Here is a 19,956-nt window from a genome sequence, read left to right on the forward strand (position 1 = left end):
GACAGAGGGTGGCGGTTGTATTACATGCATATGAACAAATGGGGGTCCCACTACTCTGTACAGACAGTCTGAGCCAATAGACATCCCTGACCCTCTGCTCCCCAGACACCCCATCATACGCACACACACACACACACACACACACACACACACACACACACACACACACACACACACACACACACACACACACACACACACACACACACACACACACACACACACACACACACACACACACACACACACACACACACACACACACACACACACACACATCTCCCTACCCTTGATCCCTCTATTCCTGTGTCCCCAGGGGCAGTTTTTACACTAGGCGTACATGAATCAGGGGGGTAAAGAGGCGTGGGAGGGTGGACGGCAGGGGATTTCATGCTGTGTGCGACCGGGTCTGTGGTGTAGGTGGACAGCGACACCGAGCACACAGCATGACACACAGACAGCGTGGCCACAGAAACACTAGAGCTTGACAAATTGCGCTAGCCGCTATGGGAGTGGGAAGGAGGTGGAGGCCGGGGCAGGGCTGGTCACCCCGGAATGACAGAGACTGACAGCACATGTAAAATTCATGGTATCCCTTGGCCTCCGAGGTAATACTTCACCACCAGGGGACTGATAAGGAACTGAGAGCTAGGCTCCACAGCATGAAACAACTGTTGCGGATTTTACTAAAATCTTAATTGAACCCTCCTGTTTGGATGTATAACTCATTCAACCACCACAATTCACAAAAGGTGACAAGAAGGCATTTGTGCAGAGTAAAAAAAAAAAAACACAACACAAAACACACATAGACCCACCTCTAAGTCGTTAAAGAATAAGTGTGTGTCAGCCAAGTTGAAGATCATTTCTTCCATCCTCAGGCCTAATGAAACAGAGGTCGGTGGGTCCTGAAAAATAGAAAAAAAGAAAAGAAATTGAAATTAATTCAGTTTCCCCCCCCCCCCCCTCAATATATTCCCTCTGCAGATTATTTCTATTTAACAAGACGTTAGCTGCAACTTGAAAGTTCGAACCCCTGTTTACGACTCTCTGAAAGGGACCGAAATAGTCATCAGAAAGGCGGCAGACTTGAATGAACACAGTAAAAAACATGTCTCTTGTCAGGAGCGGTGGTCAAGTGGGAAGAGTTGGGGTCAAACGCCCGTCGTAAATCGCCCATTCTCCACATACTTGCACTGATGCATCATTTGATGGCTCTGTAGCTTCTTTCTCAGCCTAAAAATCTATTTACATCATCAACAGCCACACTGAATTTAGGAACATTTAAAATAATTGAAATATAAAATAAACACTGGAATATTTCCTTTGATTTTGCACAACTGGAATTTGTTTCCTTAAATCATGGTCTCTGTCAGTAACATGACACGAGCTGTGATGCTGATGAGGTGGCACTCTCTGTAAAATGACACCTAGAGAGGAGTGAACTACACTGTAAATAGTTAATGAGCCTGTGACAATGTGTGCGCGCGATTTTTTCCCTTTAAAAACATAATGAACAGGCAAAACGTCATTGATGCAAATTCACACATTTCCTTAGAAAACTCACAGTTATTACGTTTCAGTTTGGGAACAACACAACATAGATTATATGAAAATGTATTACTTAACAGAAGAGAAATGCAAATTGATTTTTTATCTTAAATCTCTTATCAGCAAATTGTCTTCAGCAAAGGATGAAGACAGACAATAGGCGGCTTGTGGAGGAGGATTTTCTGCAGCTGCGTGAGGCTAAGGTTAAAGACGGGCCCGGCAGCACCAGGAGCAGGGATTACAGAGCTAAACCACCTGAAGACTCACCTGAGCTCTCGGCTGATTAGCTGTCACACCCCACAATGCTTATGTTTTCACTAAAATGACAGAGGGCAAACCACACAAGTAGAGCACAATCCCCCACTTGCGGAGGCCTCCTTTGCGCCTCTTAAACTCCCGGATTGAATCAAACTTTCAGGCAGAATTCATAACAAATAATTCGCCCGCCCACATCAACGGGCTGCCGGCTCCCTCGGCTCGAACTCTTTTGGAAGCTCTCGGGGAAGCTTTGGTGGGAAAAAGGCGGCCTTCTCCCGCCCGAGTGAATCCTTTCCAATTAAATCTAAACAATCAGTCAGTGAGGGAGTTAAGAATACAAGCAGGCCAGAAGGCCAAAGTGCTGCTGCTGTCATTGCTCCGGCACCACCTGTCCCGAGATGTCAGTGCCATCCGCCGGGGCGCCAAGTACCTCCCTACCAATAACACCCCCACCGTCCCAAGCCCATTTTAAGCTCCTGCTCTGTCCAGCCCAATATCGGTACAGCTGGCCTCAGCCATCAGCTTTATGGGGGGGAGCTGCCTTGATGCCAATTAAAAGGGCTGATAAGAACAGCAGTGTGTTTATGTGTGTATGAGGGAAAGAGAGAGAGAGAGAGCGCGAGAGAGAGAGAGAGAGGGAGGGAGGGAGGGAGGGCGGGAGGTCACAGTGAGAGAGAGAAAGTGTTGATGCGCACTCACTCAGATACACGTCTATTTATAGTGAGCTCGGAGCAGCAAGGAGGGAAAAGATTTAGTAACTTTTTTGTTTATGCCGCTAAGATAGGGATGGCATGACTGACAGACAGGAGGGAGGGGAAGAGGTGGTGGGGGGTGGTGCTGAACGGGTGGAAGTGGGGGGAAAGTTGGTCTTTACGCGTTGGTAGTTTACAGATCTGGGTTTCTGATAGGCTTTGAGGTGGCGCGCTCTGTGGTCTCTGTGAGTAAGCATGTCTTATATATCGCTTTGTTGGGATAGCGCCGACAGGAGAGGAGGGAAAACTTTTTCGTGAAAAAGCGAGTGAAGTCTGCAGCCGAGGAGGAAAAACAGGGAACAAAAGAGAGAGCGAAGTGAGAGGGACTCCAGCGGCTGTCACATCCTATAGCTGAGCTCTGATGGAATGAGCCCTTATGGAGTCAGGAGTGTTTCCTGTTTCGGAGGAGCACACTGGAGACCCTGTGTATGCAAGTGTGTGTGTGTGTGTGTGTGTGTGTTCACATGCATGTGTGTGTGGTGGAAGAGTCCCTCGTCCCCGGGCCGCAGCCCCCTAAGCCTGAGCTCTCTCTCTTTACCCAGCATGCAGGGCTGAGAATAAAGTCAATAAACAGTGGAGGGTCGCGGGGCAGCCCTCTTTCACCCCAAAAACAAAACACTGCCCCCATCAAACACCCCCTCATACCAGAACAAAGGAGCAGAGCATGGGCCGCAGACACTAAGCTGTCTGACATATGAGGAGCAATATATCATTTTCAGCTTCACAACCAGACACAGGCACAGACAAAACAACTGGTGCTGATTAGAAAAGTTACATTTAGGCAAAAATCGAATATTATCTAGTTTAATTTATCATTTTTAAACCAGAATTTGTGTTGAATTGATGTCAAGATACTACAGCGTGTTTTGTTTTTTACTCGTTGGCTAAATCAAAATGGGAAAATCAGAGCGCTTAGTGAGCTATATGGAACTTATGACCTCAACAAAACCATGAGAATACGATTTTGCTGTATTTCCCAAATTGTTTGTTTTGAAAGTTTAAATTTAGAGAAGCAATTTACATGTAACAACAAATAGCAAAGCCTGGAGAAGCAAACTTTGTTTAATGAGCATTCACAGTGACATGGGACAGAGAATGACCCTCCAATTAAACACACTTACACACATATATATATATAAATATATATATATATATTGTGTGTGTGTGTGTGTGTGTGTTTGTGTGTGTGTGTGTGTGTGTGTGTGTGTGTGTATAGGGAGTTTGTCTAAATTACATTTGTTGGGCTCCCCTCTCCTGCCAGGGTCTCAGGGGAGACCCCTTCCTGAAAGCGATGGATTGAGAAGCACTTAATTAAACTAACAATGTGGCATTTCTGAAGGAGAAAGGAACACTTAAGATGTGTCAATAGACATCCTGGGTGCAACTGTTGTGAGCCCCTCCAGCCGAGCCCCGACCAGCCACGCATAGCTCCAACAGCTGCAGAGAGCAGTCAAATACTTGCCAAGCCTTATTGGACCCGTTTAAAAAAAAAAATAATTATCTGTACACTGGCACAGTGAAATCTATCCTCCTCCAAATGGCCATTTCCCCCCCACTTGTGATCCTCTTATTTTCTCTTCGTTTTAATATTTATGTATTTTGCTGATAACATGAACCGCTACTGCCAGTCTGATGTCACTCACCCGTCCATATCTGTTGGCGTAAGAACCCGTAAGCAAGGAATGGAAAACGATGATTGTTTCATCCAGGTCCCAGATGAAAACTCGCTGGAGGGATGGAGGTGGAGGAAGAGAAACAAAGGAAAACAGAGAGAAAAGAGGCAAAATCAATGGTGCACTCTGTAGGACTGCAAGGTGATCCTCCTGGTCAATAGGCCAGGAGCGTGTGTTCGTGTGCCACTGGGACCGGGATCCATTTGCTTGGGTCGGTCACCACAACACTCCTCCCCTCAGCCCACCGCACGCTTTCCAGCCTCTGCCCTTTACATTAGAGTAATCAATAGTGACAAACTAATTAACTAGATATGTTAACATGCCATGATGTCAGCGCTGTAATGGGCGCTATTAACCTTGTTCAAATTCATATCATATTAATGAAGAGCCTCCTGAATTACCAGGAGTTTATTTTGACATATGGTCGCTATCAAAGTGTTTAATGGTGCAGACGTAACCATTGTTCGGCTCAGCTAGAGTCCGATCTTTGATGACTATAAAATATATATCACTCACTTCATTGATGACTCAATTATTCACATGCTTCATTATGTAATCATGAGGTATACGTGAGAACTTTATATAAGATTTAGTGATGTCATATATTCCACAATGCATTAGTAATGCAGAGATTGTTAAGGAATCAAATATTTAAGTACTCATGCCCATCAAGTGTTAAAGCTGGTGTGGCAGCCATATAGTAAGTGGATTAGTGTGCGCGTGCCTCAGACAGGGCGAGGCAGTCTGTCGCCAAGGTAGCGGGCTCACTCTACCTCAAGGTCAGAGTCGGGCGGCGGTGATGGGTTGTTGTTCCTTCTCCCCCGGCCACGTGACTTTCCATCCGAGGCCCGGCGCAATCGATCCGAATCTGAATCTTTAATGGGGGTTGATGGACTGTGGATGGTACTGTACTCTCCTGGAAGGAAGGAAAGAAGGAAGGAGGAGAGCATGAAAAGAGGGAATCAAAGATGAGCGATTGTTTTGCTTTTAGCACAAAATGTTTGAGTGACTATTTGTCTTGATGCAGGACGGACAGCTTCCTGGGACATTATTTAGGGATTAGGCCGATTGACAGGTAACGTGCATCATAAATCAGTCGAGAGCATATTATAAAACCTGCTCCGTTATGATTGAAGAAACCAGAGGTAACAGAGTACATGTCAACGGGAAAAAGCAAAGATGTAATGGATTTAAATTGGATGTGTGTGTCTGAAACTCTGCTTCCTTAAAGTGCTGTGTACTAGGTGTTGATTGATGACAATTTTAAAATCAATCATGAATGTTTGAGCGACTTGTAAAGAAACAATTCGTACTATAGAGGTAGATGATGCATTATTCTAAATTCTTTACTGCTTTCAGTCTGACTTTTATATGATGAAACCATTTCTTCTTTATGCATCGCCTCTGACTTAGTGATGACCTGGTTTGATCCTTACCTGCAGAGTTGTCGGTGATACCAACAGAGTTGTCCGTGAGCGCCTGGCTAGTGATGCCAGTGGGCGGCTCCTGGAGGGTATAGGTGGTGGTGGTGGAGGGGGTGCTGGGACTGGTGTTGTTACTTGTCATGTAGGGTGAAGTGTAGGGGGAACTGTTGTAATACTGAGCATACTGGCCCTGGCCAAAGGCTGGATAACTCGAGTATTCCTGAGGAGAAAGGGAGGAAAAGGGAAGTGGTGGGTTACATTAGGACAAAGATAAGGTAAGAGGAGAAGTAGAAGCACTACCTTGCAGTTGTATGCCTCTGCTAACCAGTCAAGCTTCATTTTACATGCATGTCTATTCAGACTCCTATTATATGCTGAAGACATTTACCAAATTCAATAAAGGAATAAGTGTATTAATTGAGTTTTGACCACTATATTTGAATCATCAATGGGACAAATAGACAGATGACCTGTAGTTAAGACCTTGAAGGAATTTATGAAAAAGGTTTTATGTGTATTTTTTTTAAATAATTAGCATATTAATAATTGGGCTATGGCCCAATCATGTATTTTTCTAAGTCAGAGTGAACTTGACCTTTGACCAACACATTTTAATCAGTTTATCTTGGAGTCCAAGCAGACATTTGTTCGAGACATAATTAAATTCCCTCCAGATGTAATTGATAAAATTCGCGCTCACAGGGAATGAGGCAGACGTGAGGTCACAGCGACCTTGACCTTTCACCCCCAAAACCTATTCAATTCAACTTTAAGTCTAGGTTTTGTGCCAAACTTGGAGGAAATTCCTCCGGGTGTTGCTGAGATATCACATTCATGAGAACAGGCAGACAAATGGACAAGCCTCTGTTGTGGCTGTCACTGGTGCGGAGAGATGAGAGCAAAGATAGGCACACGGTGTTGGTGATGGAAGATTTTAGGCAAAGGGAGACAAAGGGTAGCTGAGTTGAGGTGCAGAAGCAGGAGTTTTGGCAGAGTAATGTGAGATATGCCCTGCGCCGGTGTTGCTACTTTACAGGGCAGATTCCAAAACGTAAATGCAAACACATGTCTGTTCTGTCCTACATCTGGACCATGATCTATCTTTTTCTTTTTTTCCGATTCTTTTTCTCTGTGGCATAATACATATGTGTGGGAAGAAGGCACAATAGGTGATTCTGCATATAAAGCCTCGGACATCCTGAGTGATTTATGACTCGAATGTGTCACAGATGAAATGTAACATATTGAGTGTGCATGTTTCATAAAGGCTTCCAGCCTAGGGAAGAGAAGAGTCTGCAATTCAAACTCATACAAACTGATGCCAGATCAGAGAAGTGGAACAGAGGGGGAGAAGTTCACAGCTACCTGTTGTGTGCTGTTGAAGCCGGTGGAGTTCGTCAGGGAGTTGTTTCCTGGATACAATCCCGAAGTTGTTGTAAAAGTACCACCTTTAAAAGACAAAACATAATGGAAGTGTGAGTCATCAACATATTTGATTAAAAGCTCATTAGAGCGCGGAGCAGCGACGGACATGAAACAACACATTGTTAGGGGCAAAACAAAGATTAGTCTTTTGTGAAACAGCTCGGTGAGGTGGTGAACAGAGGGAGGCCTGAGGGAGCTCCCAGCAGTGACCTTATCTTTCTCCTCTTCCTTTGTTATCAGTGATTGGATCAGGCCACGATGAATGACGTGGGGGAGGGCGGAAAAGGTTGAGGGACGGAGAGAACCTGCTTACAGAGGCGCCCGAGCTCGCACAGTGTGGGGAAGACAAGCGGCTGTTGTGAGCGAGCTACTGAAGGGTGGCGTAAGTGCGGGCTGCAAATGGGAAATACAGCGAGACAGAAATACATTCGGGAAAGGACTGTTGAGGTCACAGTGAGTCACCTCGGCCTCAATAAATATGTACGTCCCTCTTTACACTCGGCCTAATGACGGTCCACCAGGGAAAGGAACTCTTTCACAGGAGAGCATCTAATGGCTTAATGATATACATAACATGAGGGGCATGACTTCATGAGTGACCATCCACCTGCACCGTCATGTCATGTCAGGGAACAGGAGGAGGAGCAGCTTACAGAGGAATCACTATAATAATTATTCACAGGGTTTCTGCAGGTTAAGTTGAAGTTAATTTAAAGATGTTTTTAAGACTGTAATGAATGAAATGAAAGACCTATGAAGAAGAGCGACAGATATGAAGAAAAATCACAATTCCCCTTAACTTAAGATAAATGTATACATGCCACAAAAAAACCTCCAAAGACTTAAGACCTACTCTTATTGATTTAAGACTTTGTCCTTTCTATTATAATGTATTTCAGATTGTTTAAGGCTTAAGATTCAGATAATTTAATTTCAGACTTTTTAAAACCCTAGACAAATCCCATTTGAACAATCTCTGAGAATAACTTAGTTCAACTTTACCCTCTTTAAATCTATACATAAAAGTTGCTTTAAAATTGCAAATATTTAAATGAAAAGAAAATGCCGGTTGCCATTGAGGTAGGAGCTGTTTTGCCTGCGCAGCCACAACCATGTTTGTAAAGAACCTGAGCAGGTAATCAGGACCTTTTCTGAGCAAATGTCTGTGATTGCTCAGAGAATTTGACACATATAAATATTACATCAACTTAAATCAAATCAATTGTGAAAGCAAAAATCCTGAGTGCAGTAAGTATGCAATTACTTGAGGAGCTTAGTATATCCATTTTATTCTGTATGTTAATAATGTTATATAGAACCATGCATTTGAAACCATATGTTCCGGGGAATTGTTGACTTTAAAGTCCTACTAGGTGGTGAGTTTTCTAGGTTTTATTACAAATAGTGTATTAAAGAAACATCTGTGTCATAACAGCTCTAACAACCTTCACAAATACGACCCCTGGGCTTTGTTACTCCTTCTGTCCATACACAGTCACTCCAAACGCTGCCTGGGACATTCATCTGCTGCTACCACTGCTTTAAACAGCTTCTTCACTTATCACCACAGTGATCCTCCTGCAGCCAGAAAACTATCCCCTCGGATTCAGTGAAAACGAAGGGGAGAGATAAATTTACTGTTCCTAAATGGGGGCGTAATTACACCTCTGTTCCCAGAGACCAACACAGGGAGTTGCTTTCATCCTCTGGTCATTGGCCCCATCAGGAGGGCCCTCCCACACCGTGACAAACGTGAAGCAGCTTTCAGGGCGGGGGGGAACAGATCAGGGAAATGGGGCTGGCGGTGCGGGGGGGGGACTTGAAGGGTAACGTATGGATGAAAGCACGGAAAAAAAATAAGATGTAGTGCAGTGTTTTGCCCTGTCAGTCAGCTCAGCACCCGGGACTGTGGCTAATGAAGAGAAACAAACACCTCCCGAGCTCCCAGGATTATCAGGATCCACTAATTATTTGTGCAGTTTCTCAATCTCTGCTTCCAGCAATTACAAACACACAGCAGATTTTTTTACCATGTTTTTCACCCCGGACTCAGAAACCTTCTCTCCCTTTGTTGTTTTGTTTGATATTTCACTGCCTGCAGGGGGAACTTGTTTTTTTGGTATTTTCTTTTTACTTCTGCATTCTCCGCAGAAAAGTTCAACATCAAGTGAAAGTCCAGAACAGAACAAAAAGACAGAGAGAATGAGCAGTAATGCTGTGAAGGACAACAAATTAGCCTAATGCACAGTTCAAACGGTCATAAAAGCTCACAGGAGAACACGGAGCCACATAAAAGCCGAGGGGACCCCTGCTAGCCGAGTGAGAATGAGCCCGTGCTGTTGGGGAGTGGTGGTGCAGGTTATAGCAGGGGGAGAACGGAGGGTCTCGGTTCCCCCGGGGGCCGTGTTTTCTCTCCCTCCCCCTGTCCTGCTCCGGTTATTTCACTCACTCAAGACCAGACACCGTCCCTCCCTCCTCTCCACCTTCCCTCATGCCTTCTGGCTCCACAATTGGAAGTCCATTTGCTTTGGTTGATCAGTCCCCTTGCCTCGGGCTATGTCTATCATCAGTGCACAATATTTGTAGCAGAAGTTCGTATGCCCCACTTGGGAATAGGCTATCAAGTCCAGATGGGGCTCTCCTTTTTTTTTTTAAAACGCCAACCGAGGCTTCAGCTTCTTCAGCCTTGCACCGACACTGGGACAGAACGCTGGAATCCAATTATTCACCTAATTAGCATCTGCTCGCTTCCACCATCACTTCTTCTGCACACCTCTGATGTCTTAGTCTTTTTTTTACGACCATCCATGAGATACACTCCATAAATTCCAATAATCGCAAAAAGAAAAAAATACGGGCAGCACAGAAACGCACTTGCACCCTTTTTACGATTTTGGGCCACGACTTGAGCACCCACACAAAGCTCCATGGCATCGGACACAAAAGCATGGAGCAGGAGCATTAATCTAATCGTCCTCTGCCTCGACAGCTGGCTACAGGCTGGTGGCAGGGGCACAGACAGGGAGAGGGGGGAGAGTTTGTTGGTCGGGACACCCAGGCCCGAGGCACCTCACCCAGCACAGATCAATAGGCAAGAGCGAGTAGCGACAATGGCGTGGCAGAGGGCCAGAGTCACGGTTAGAGAGGCCAGAGCCCCAATAGTGGTCAATCTGTCATCTGACATGGCTGTCAATTACTAACGCACTTAAAGCTACGTGGGGCATCCGATAGCCAGAGATAGCAGGAGAGAGAGAGAGGGAGTGACGGAGATAGACTGAGGGAAAGAGAGAGACAGAGTAAGAGCATAATACTTAGAAGATGAATGGGCACATAATACTGTCATCGTGAGTTAAACCACTAAAGGCAGGATAGCAGCTTGTGCATTCTGCCGCACATGCTCCGTCTCTTGTTCCCGTTCTTTCTCTCCCTCTCTCCCTCTCTCTCTCTCTCTCTCTCTGCCGCTCCTTTTACAGGGGCTCTGATGCACGCTGCAAAACTCTGGCTGCGGCCGGCTGTATTTGGTTAAGAGGCGTGGAAAAGAGGCTTCCCCGTGCCACATCTGCTGCTGAGCTGGCGTTATTTATTGTGCGATGCTCTGGAGGGTTTTCACCAACATGTGGGGATGTTTCTTCTGTCCCACGTTGGATATTACAGGAGAAAGGACTTCTGCTCCATGTTGACTAACCGTCCTTGCCTGGTGCAGGTGGTGTCGGGGAAGTGCAATGAGCTTTTGAACCAATACAAACGGAGAGGAACACAAACAGAACATGGCAGGAGGCCTGAGCTGCACTTAAACTGGCCGAAAGAGTGGAGAGAACGAGCAAAAGTGGGGGAGTGCAGGCGCAACAACTCATTTTTATCGGTTTCGAGGCCGTAAATCTCGCTGGTCTCAGCTCTTAAACAAATACAAATATGATCACAGGGAGAGAAAAAACAAAGGCTGGGGAGTGGGGACATGGCTGGTGCCTCCTAAGCGCCTGCCATTTTTCCATCTGTGTTGATTCTTTTAAGAGGAGAAGAGAGGCGGGCGGCCTTTGCGGCTGCACATAACGACTGCTGGGATGCAACCATCTTCTGGGGTGAAAGCGAGGGCCGTGTTGTGAATCAGTCGGCCTCTGAACGCTATTAAATCAGCCACAGAGACCTGCAGTCTCTCATCTTTTTGAAAGAGCGGAATAGACTTTATCGCCGAACACATGGCAGACAATGAAATTACACCAATCGGGACTGAAGGACTGAGGAGATGAACTTTGAACATGAGGTTGAAAGGATGAGAATAGAAAAGACAGAGAGGCTGGTTAAGCGAAAGTAAAAAGACACAAACAAAAAACAGGGGGAAAAACACAGATTCCCAGTATTTTTAGATCAGTGGTGAATTAAAATCTGCTTCGTAGTTTTTATAGAACAATCACGACGTTGAAGCCATTTCTGCTATTTAGTTGCAAACATGTCATAACTATGAACTTGTCACTTTAACGACATAGTCATGGTGGTTCACGCTGCATTTCGACACCGGAACTGACTTGTGAGCATGCACAGAAGAAACGATGGAGGATTCTCACCTTGCATCTGGTAGCTGTAGGGGGCTTGGCCTGTCTGCGGCGTGGTGAAGCCAGAGCCGTAGCTGAGGAAGCCCGTCTGTCCAGGGGACTGGGACTGGCTCAGGCCCCCCTCCGTCTTTATGCCTGCCCACAATGGACCTAAATCAGTTAGTGACACCAGATCGGTTTGATGCACAAAACAACAATCAACATACAGTTTTAAATTACACTGGAGTGCTGGTCTGTCGGCATTACACGCGAATCGCAACGGACGAGCGCTGCTTATCTGATTTTAACCTTCTTCAGTTGTTAAGAAATACTTTCTTTCACTGGTTGCTGTTAAACTGCAAAGGACTTGTCTATGTTTGGCCTGTGTTTGATTTTATGTTTTCATCATTACAGTTATTATTATCATGTAAGATAAATCATCAGTGCACAGATGCACAAGCAATAAAACATTTTGCTTGTTTTTCTGAGCTCAACCGGCCACTGCTTACATTGAATCAGTCACGATGCAGTTTCTGTGCAGAGCTCCATTCAAATAAACAGTGTAAATTCCTCCACATATTGCAAAGTCTTTTTGGGTCAAAAGACTTTGGACAAATAAAGCCCACCGTGAGGCATCCACTCTGTGCTTTCTCTCGCAGTGCCAGAGGAAACCAGTTTTTGTTTTCAGATTTATATCACAAATCTTTCAGATCTATCTGAACAGCTTGACAAGCAAATTCCGTTTTATTGCAATGGAGGAGAACATGCAGGCACTAAACAAGAGCTCAGCATCTCTCCTGCTCTTAGAGGAGCTGTGGGAACACGGCTTGTCATGAGCAAAGTCTCGGTCCTGACCTCAAGGAAGGAAGTATATTTAGTGTGACATTTGTCTTTCTCCGCATGCATTCGGTTTACAGAACACTGAAATTGTTAGCAGGCGTGTTCAGCAAGAGGAGAGGAGGTTATGAGTCGTGTTAGAGAAATCTTACCATAAGCTGGGATGCCATACGGCTGGCCAGGCTGGGGGTAGCTAGCATAAGCTGCGGCCTGCTGCATTCCTGTGGTGTACTGCGTCTGCCCATACGCAGCCATATTTTGGGATGAAGGGGTAGGAAGAATATGCGGATATGTTCTGCTATTTGAGAAAAGAAACAAAAGACAGAAAGTGAGACGGGAAACACACACACACACACACACTTTCGCTAACTGACAAATTCCATGTGATTGTGCGACCTCACTCTAAACACGGAGCCAAGCTGTGAGGCAGATAGCATCTCGCGGCTCATATACATTGGTGAAAGAACAACAAATGGGCGAAGGAAATTTTTGCAAGATGATAATTACAACAGATTTCAGGGTGCGCAAGCTGCAGACATCCCGGCAAACAAAGCGAGCGGAGAGCCCCCCCACATCTGACAGGAGGATCTAATTAAAGATCCAAATGAAGTTGGATGCTGCTTATTTTTTAAACAAAAATAAAAGGAGTCTTACTTGGAAGGATAAATCTGTGGAGAGAACTGGTGAGTTTGTCTTGGGCTGAAGCCACTGGTTCCAATGGCTGAGGAGAGTTGAAAAGAAAAGAGGCAAGCACATATTTAAACATTAAGAAATAAGGTCAATATTATCTTTTGCCAACGGAACTTCTGGATTCCAAGGAAACAGTAATTACATCGCATTAGTCTATTTATTGAGGTAACCTTATTTAAGGTTGAAAACCGGAGAGCAATAATGAAGTAAAATAATCAGGTAAGAACATCAGGTTTTTCTGCTGACCCGCGCATCTCTGAGATACGTCTGGGTTGCTATGACGACCGCTGGCGTAAACACACACAGGACAGTTTGAATCAGCGTCGGCTCGGTGGCTTCAGCTGCCCGGCTCGGCCTTTCAAGCCACAGCCACATTGGAAGTGACATCACTGATTGCAGGTAATTAGTGCTACTGCATAATCATTCCTTCATTAGGCGTATGACTGTGTGGTTCCACAGTGCCGTTCACTTATGAAGCTTCAGCCGCAAATTACTCACAGAGGAAAATCTGTTTGGACGCTGTAGTTATACACACACACTTCTTTTTCAAACAAGAGTCAAATCGTGATTTAAAATTTGAACTTTATATATATAGTGTTGGCAGGATTCAAACTCAAAACTTGAAACTTGAAATTTTGGAAAAGAGCTAACTAAATTAAATTAAAAGTAAATTAAACACAAAAGAACCTCACCAAAAATTAAAAAGTACCATTATTTGTTTTAATTTAAGCAATAATTTATTTTATAGTATGCACAATTCATTTAAAATAAATCTATATTTGCAATAAAAAGCAACCAATGGAAGTTTGACTTAGATTATTTTATGTTTGATATAACATCTGCATTCAAAAAAAGGTAATATCACAATTAAATAAAAAAACCTTTAATAAAATTCACAGTGAATTAAAAGGTGGAACATTTCAGACCGGCTACAATCAGTTCTGGTGTTTAACTGCAGCCGAGGGGCACAGTCTCGGAAACATCTGTCTAATTGGTCATGACATGTAAAATATGGGATTTGGTTGCGGGGGAGAGCTAACTGTATGTAACTGTATGCTGTAACCCCTCACACACGTTATTAATATTGAACACTTTTCCCACATCGCCAGCACCTGCCACTGGACAAAACCTGCTCTTCTGAACGCAGCCTTGGGTTTCCCCCCGCAGAGGATACGGGGTGTAAGATTACTAAATTTCATTAATACTGTCACAGTCAAAAGTCATAGCGGTGATTTATGCACTTCTTGTGTTAAAGTATCAAGTACTTAGTGAAACTGTGATGGGAAAACAGGAAAATTAGCAGCAAGATAACACCACACGCGGTCGGATGGGATTCTATTAATGAAGGTTTATAGAAAACGTAACATGGGGCTGCTGGGTGACATAGATACCACTCGCAGTGGAGAAAAGAAATAAGCTACAAAATTATCACATTAGAGATTTTTTTTTTCTTTTTAAATTCTTAGAATGCTCATTAAACTCATTATACTACGTTATGTCAGTGTGTGTGTGTGTGTGTGTGTGTGTGTGTGTGTGTGTGTGTGTGTGTGTGTGTGTGTGTGTGTGTGTGTCTGTCTGATGTTCCCTCGCTGGGGGGAGGGTGTCAAACCCCTGGCACTGACAGGGCGATAGGGTAACAGCCCGTGGAGAGCGAGAGCCAATGGGACGCCACGTCACTCCACTGGACAGACAGGCTCAGTGCATTACAGGTCATAATTCAGTCCTCGCTGGCATGGGAACCAGCAGAGTTACACACACACACGAGCAAGCATAGCATATATATGTGCTGACAAAGGAAAGGTAGAGTCTCTTGTTCTTTAACACACACACACAGACAGACACACACACACTATATTGGAGTTTTAGCTGCAGGGACACTTCCTGAGGCCCCGGCTTATCAGCCACCCATCTCTCGGCTCATCTCTCACTAATCAGTTCTGCAGCTGTGTGTGTGTGTCTGTGTGTGTGTGAGAGAGGGAGAGAGAGAGACACAAACACACACACACACACGGTCCTCCCCACTCACCTGATCCTGAGAAGCTGTCTAGAGAGGTGTCTGCTACTGAGGTGATGATTTCGCTGCTGCTCATTGGCTCGGTTTTAACTGCAAACAAAGAAAACACATTGTCACCAAATGCACCAATTCAACATTTGTAACAGAAGAAAAAAGAAAAAAAGAAAATGTCGGGATCAACCACGTCAAACTTTCAGATTTTCACATTCATAAAATCAAATCAAAACAAGTACTCAATGCAAAAAAAAAAACTAGATACAGAGGTGGGTCGCAGTAGTCAAACTTTTCAGCAGTATCTACAATGTCAGCAAATTGAGATGGATTATGTATTATATATTTTCAAAGGTTTCTATATATATTTTTTATTTTACTTAACTATGTTTAATTCGTTTTGAAGGGATTTATTCAAGAGACTTTATCTTTATCACTGATCCTTATCTGACGACCTGGAGTCATATTTCTATTTAAAAGTTTCTTTATTTCAAAAATGCATTTAAACTATAAATAACATAGTAAATAAAACAAAATAATAGAACATTATATTATCACTTTAATTTAATGAGGAATGACAAGCTTATCTGTACTTAAATGTAGCATGAAATGAAACACTGGGGATGTGTGTTAAGAGTCAGTGATAAAAAAAAAACACAAGCACAATTGAAATGTCAAGGAAATGTACGGCGTATAAAATCTTTTTGAGAGTGTAGCAAACGCTGTTTGACCTTGACTCCATTAAACAGCTCGACGATAGATCTGCAAAGACAATTTCACAGCTATCTGACAGCTCGGAACCTTTGAAATCCATCCATTTCACTTCAGGCGGGCTGGAGCTTTTTTCTTTTTTCTCTTTTTTTTTTTGGCAAAGCAAATTGACAATGTGGGCAAAGGGAGTCATGCTCAGCGGAATCCCTGATGGTTGAAGAAGCCATTTGCTGTCATGTTTTACATGTTCCTGCTATGCACGTCGGGTGCAGAAACATATGTAGACGAGGGGCAGTTCTTTCTGAACAACACACTGATGAAATCTAGTGGCGAGGTGCATGCATAAACTAGCACACTCAGCGCACGGAGCAAACAAAAAACCACTGAAATCAGGAAACGTCATGGAACGTTCAAACAAAAGCAAAATGCACAGTATGCAACTTCACAACCTGAACATTCACTCAACAATGGCACTGAAAGTCCAGTTGCGTCAAACCATGCTTGAAACATAATACCACAACAGTTACAGCAAATACCACAGAGTTTCTGAATGAAAGGCACAATAGTTGAGGTGACGTTTTTGCAGCTGATAGTTTGTGTTTTTTTGGGGGGTGACGAATTCAACTTTCCTCACAAAAGTGGTGAGTGTCTCAGAAAGAAATAACCACAAAGACTCCTTTTGTTCTTGCTCTCAGATGAGTTTAGGGAAATCACCAAGTATTGTGCTTTCATTGTGTCACCAAGAGTAGACCAACCTGCAGCGGACTGTGAGTTAGAACCTAACAACCAGTCTGCAGTGGTAAGCATTGTGATGTTATCACCTATGGGAAAGACAGAATGGCAAAGGGGACACATGACAGTCGGCACCATGTCTACGGGCCCTGTGTCACAAATATGCAGAAAAACCAACAACAGACTAACGTGAAGATTACGTGACAGCGGGCGATGTTTTCAATAACTTGTTTGTTTGTGACACGAGCCGACTTCACTAAACAAAGGCTCCGATTTAAGGCACAGGTGAATCACCTGAGTAAATAACTACATGTACAACCTCATGCAAAACTCCATCATTTCCATGGCTGTAGGTTTTGAATAATTATATGGTTACTTAAATAAACAGCTAAAAGTCGCCGGGAGAACAACTACTAGAGGCACTGACATTTTTAAGCTGCAAATGATAGGACATCAAATTGTCAATGCTCAACACTGTAATCCACCCAATATTAAGTGCATTCTCTCTATTGTTTTACTGCCTGTTTAATATCATACAGGTGTTTAAAATAAATCTTAAAATTCTAACGCTGCCACAGCTTTACTGACTTTATTAAAAAGTCAGTTTCACGCTGAGTGTGAGGATATAGATTCTATCACTATTCTCAGCTTTTTAAAATATTTAATAAAACTCCACGTCACAGAGAGAACAGCTACAGTGTAACAGCAGCAGCAGCAGCAGCCGCGCACACATACCTTCAGTGCCATTGGGTGTCATGGAATTGTTATGGATGTGTGAGTTGTCGAGGTTGGGACCATTAGGAGATTCACTGCTTCCACTTACTCGGCTGTGAGGACTGGCTAGATCCTGCATTTCCATAGACCTGACAGGATACACACACACGCGCACACACACAAAAAATCAAATTACACTTATCGCTCTGGTTTCAGGGAAGACACGCAGCTCTGATACGCAATGTTGTGCACAAAATATCCCTAATACACAAGTCCAGATTTAGATAAATGAAACAGGGATAATACTCAAAAGTAAAAATAGAAGTTTAGGTATTGTAAAAGAGAAGGTATGTTTGATACTTTCTTTTACATTTGCATTTAAAATATAGAATTTACTGCAATTTCACAAATGGCTATTTTGAATGTGATATTTGCAATTCAATTCGAACGATAGACATTTTTAAATGTTGTACAAATCTACTTATAGATTGTCTGCAAAAATATGACACACTCACAAAAACTGAGGCATTACAAATAAAATAAACACGAAACATTTTGAAAAGACAGACACAATTTCTCTTATTACAGCAGCACCACAACAAGTTGTACAAGATGTGAACACAAGGAGTTTACTATCAATTTACTCCGAGTAAAAATGGCCCTTAGTGTATATGGTATTGTGTGGTATCGAAGACTGTTAGCAGATGTTTGCTGGTCTGAGGCATCAGTTAATGTGCCTGTTAAACGTGCAGCACTCTTGCCTGATTGTAAAGAGCCCATGCCTCAGTGATGGGCAGATGAGAAGCTCATGAGGCGTGTGTTTGCTCTGGCAAGCTCCTTAATTGTTTCTGTGTTTATACGAAAGACCACGCCACCAAAAACATTATTCTATCTCCTCGTCTGTGCGCTCAAAGGATTTGATCGAGTGTAGACAATGCAGTCGAGGGGAAGGCACGAGTGATTTGAAAAGCACAGCCACAAACTCCAGACCCCATTTGTCTGTGCCACCGTTCCCATTGAAACGGCGAGTTAATGAAATTAGGACAAAATGTTTTGTAAATTATACTGACGTTTCCAATTATGTCCCAGGGTTCTGGCTATCTCTGCTATCGATAAACAGTGGCCTCTTACACAGGGCAACACAGAGATAAATGCTCAAGTAACTCTAAGTACAGAAGTTTGAGTGCTATCAGATGGAGGGGGGGAAAGAAACCAGAATAAAGATGAAAAGATTAAATTATGACATATATTTACTGTATTTAAGATTATATTAAATACAGTTTAGCAAACAAAGTATTTTTCTTCCAGGCCCAATCCAATTAAAATATCATTGGAAAATAAATATTTTTCAAACAAATTAAAACACTGAAATGCAAGTGAAAAAAAAAATATTCTAAAGGATAATTCAATCTTCTTCACACATGCTCCAATAACGGCTGCGTAATCCTTTCCCCAATGGTATATTCATTTACTTCTGCCCTTAAAACATCACACCCTCAAAGCACACAACCACACAGAGGTGCAAATATAAGCACTTCAGGACTCTGCAAGGCAAACTAACCTCTGTCCCACATCTCACACTCAACCCTCCTTTCTTCTCCTTCGCTCCAAACATTTGAGTCATGAGCTGACATCACTGTCTCCCCTCAGAAGACACAGTAGACTGAGAGAAGTTGACAGTTGTTGAGCAGAGTGTCTCAGACGGTCTCTGAAGCCCCCCCCCCCCGCACAGAGGTGAACGTCCCTGATGCTGCACTGGGCTCTTACCTGCAGCTAGAAACGGCTCAGGGTCCTCTCAGCCCAACCACACGCTGCCTCCACCTGCCCAGGCAGAAACAATGTCACTCCTTGTTATTGCAGCTCGATGTCACAGTCCAGAGCCATCCCTGACACAAAAAAGGCATGTCTGAGAAAACATTATTGTTATTCTGCAGCAGAATGGGAAGAGGAGGCTTGCATGGGGGGGAACAGAGGCGCGCATTGTCTCCCTGCCGAGCCGCAGCCCTGTTCCACTGTTGTTTCCTCCGCCAGGTCCTCCCTCCCTCCCTCCCTCCTCCCTGGGCGAGGGGAGCACGGCCAAATGACGGAAAGGTGATTCATCATTGGTCTACGACAGCTGCAAACTGGATTAGCCCTCCCCCAATCAACATGCAAAGCTGCTTAGCCAAGGTAAGCAGGAAGGGGGTGGTGGTGGTGGTGGTGGGGAGGGGGGTGGTTGCGGGGGTGAAGGTAGGCAGAGGGGTGAGGGGCTGGGGGGGGCAGCGGAGGGTGGGAGAGAGGCTGCCTGCTGCTGGGAGGAAGATGGGACTTGTTGAGGAGAGGCAAGCCGAGCGTGACACCCCTAGCATCTCCAGCAGATCTCTCATCTGCAATTGACACTATCTGAAATTTATCAGCACTCCCGATCCCGGCAAACTGACAGGTCCTAATGACCGTCAGGGCTGCTTTCCGTGGGCCTGCCCCAGCCTGGGGCCACAGCACAGAGACACACAACTTGCCTCCTCACACAGTCACAATGGGCAGAGTAGCAGAGAAGGGAATAATACACACACACACACTCACACAGGCCTTGTATAAATCTTTTCTTTTCCTGTGGCAACATGAAAATTCATGCTTATGTCTTTTTCTTTCGCGCACAGAGACACATAACTCATG

The 19,956-nt window shown here is 44.1% G+C and overlaps 1 protein-coding gene across 10 annotated transcripts in view; it reads right to left on the reverse strand.

Annotated features, from left to right (window-relative positions):
* Positions 1–17,446, reverse strand: part of eya1 (EYA transcriptional coactivator and phosphatase 1) — a 32,299-nt gene extending 14,853 nt beyond the window's left edge. The window contains exons 1-11 of one of the 10 annotated variants that reach the window (XM_061093920.1): positions 17,323–17,446; positions 16,613–16,676; positions 15,166–15,263; positions 13,104–13,170; positions 12,604–12,744; positions 11,646–11,791; positions 7,024–7,106; positions 5,714–5,878; positions 5,008–5,154; positions 4,205–4,288; positions 819–908 (exon numbers count right to left, since the gene is read on the reverse strand). In XM_061093920.1, coding sequence (XP_060949903.1) covers positions 819–908; positions 4,205–4,288; positions 5,008–5,154; positions 5,714–5,878; positions 7,024–7,106; positions 11,646–11,791; positions 12,604–12,744; positions 13,104–13,170; positions 15,166–15,263; positions 16,613–16,676; positions 17,323–17,446 — 1,209 coding nt within the window. Of the gene's footprint in view, positions 1–818; positions 909–4,204; positions 4,289–5,007; positions 5,155–5,691; positions 5,879–7,023; positions 7,107–11,645; positions 11,792–12,601; positions 12,748–13,103; positions 13,171–15,165; positions 15,264–16,610; positions 16,677–17,322 lie in introns of all 10 variants that reach the window. The other 9 variants (XM_061093919.1, XM_061093913.1, XM_061093918.1 and 6 more) reach the window with 9 other exon arrangements.
* Positions 17,447–19,956: the final 2,510 nt, after the last annotated feature.

The sequence above is a fragment of the Limanda limanda genome, chromosome 20, assembly GCF_963576545.1.
Source record: "Limanda limanda chromosome 20, fLimLim1.1, whole genome shotgun sequence".
Lineage (NCBI taxonomy): Eukaryota > Metazoa > Chordata > Actinopteri > Pleuronectiformes > Pleuronectidae > Limanda > Limanda limanda.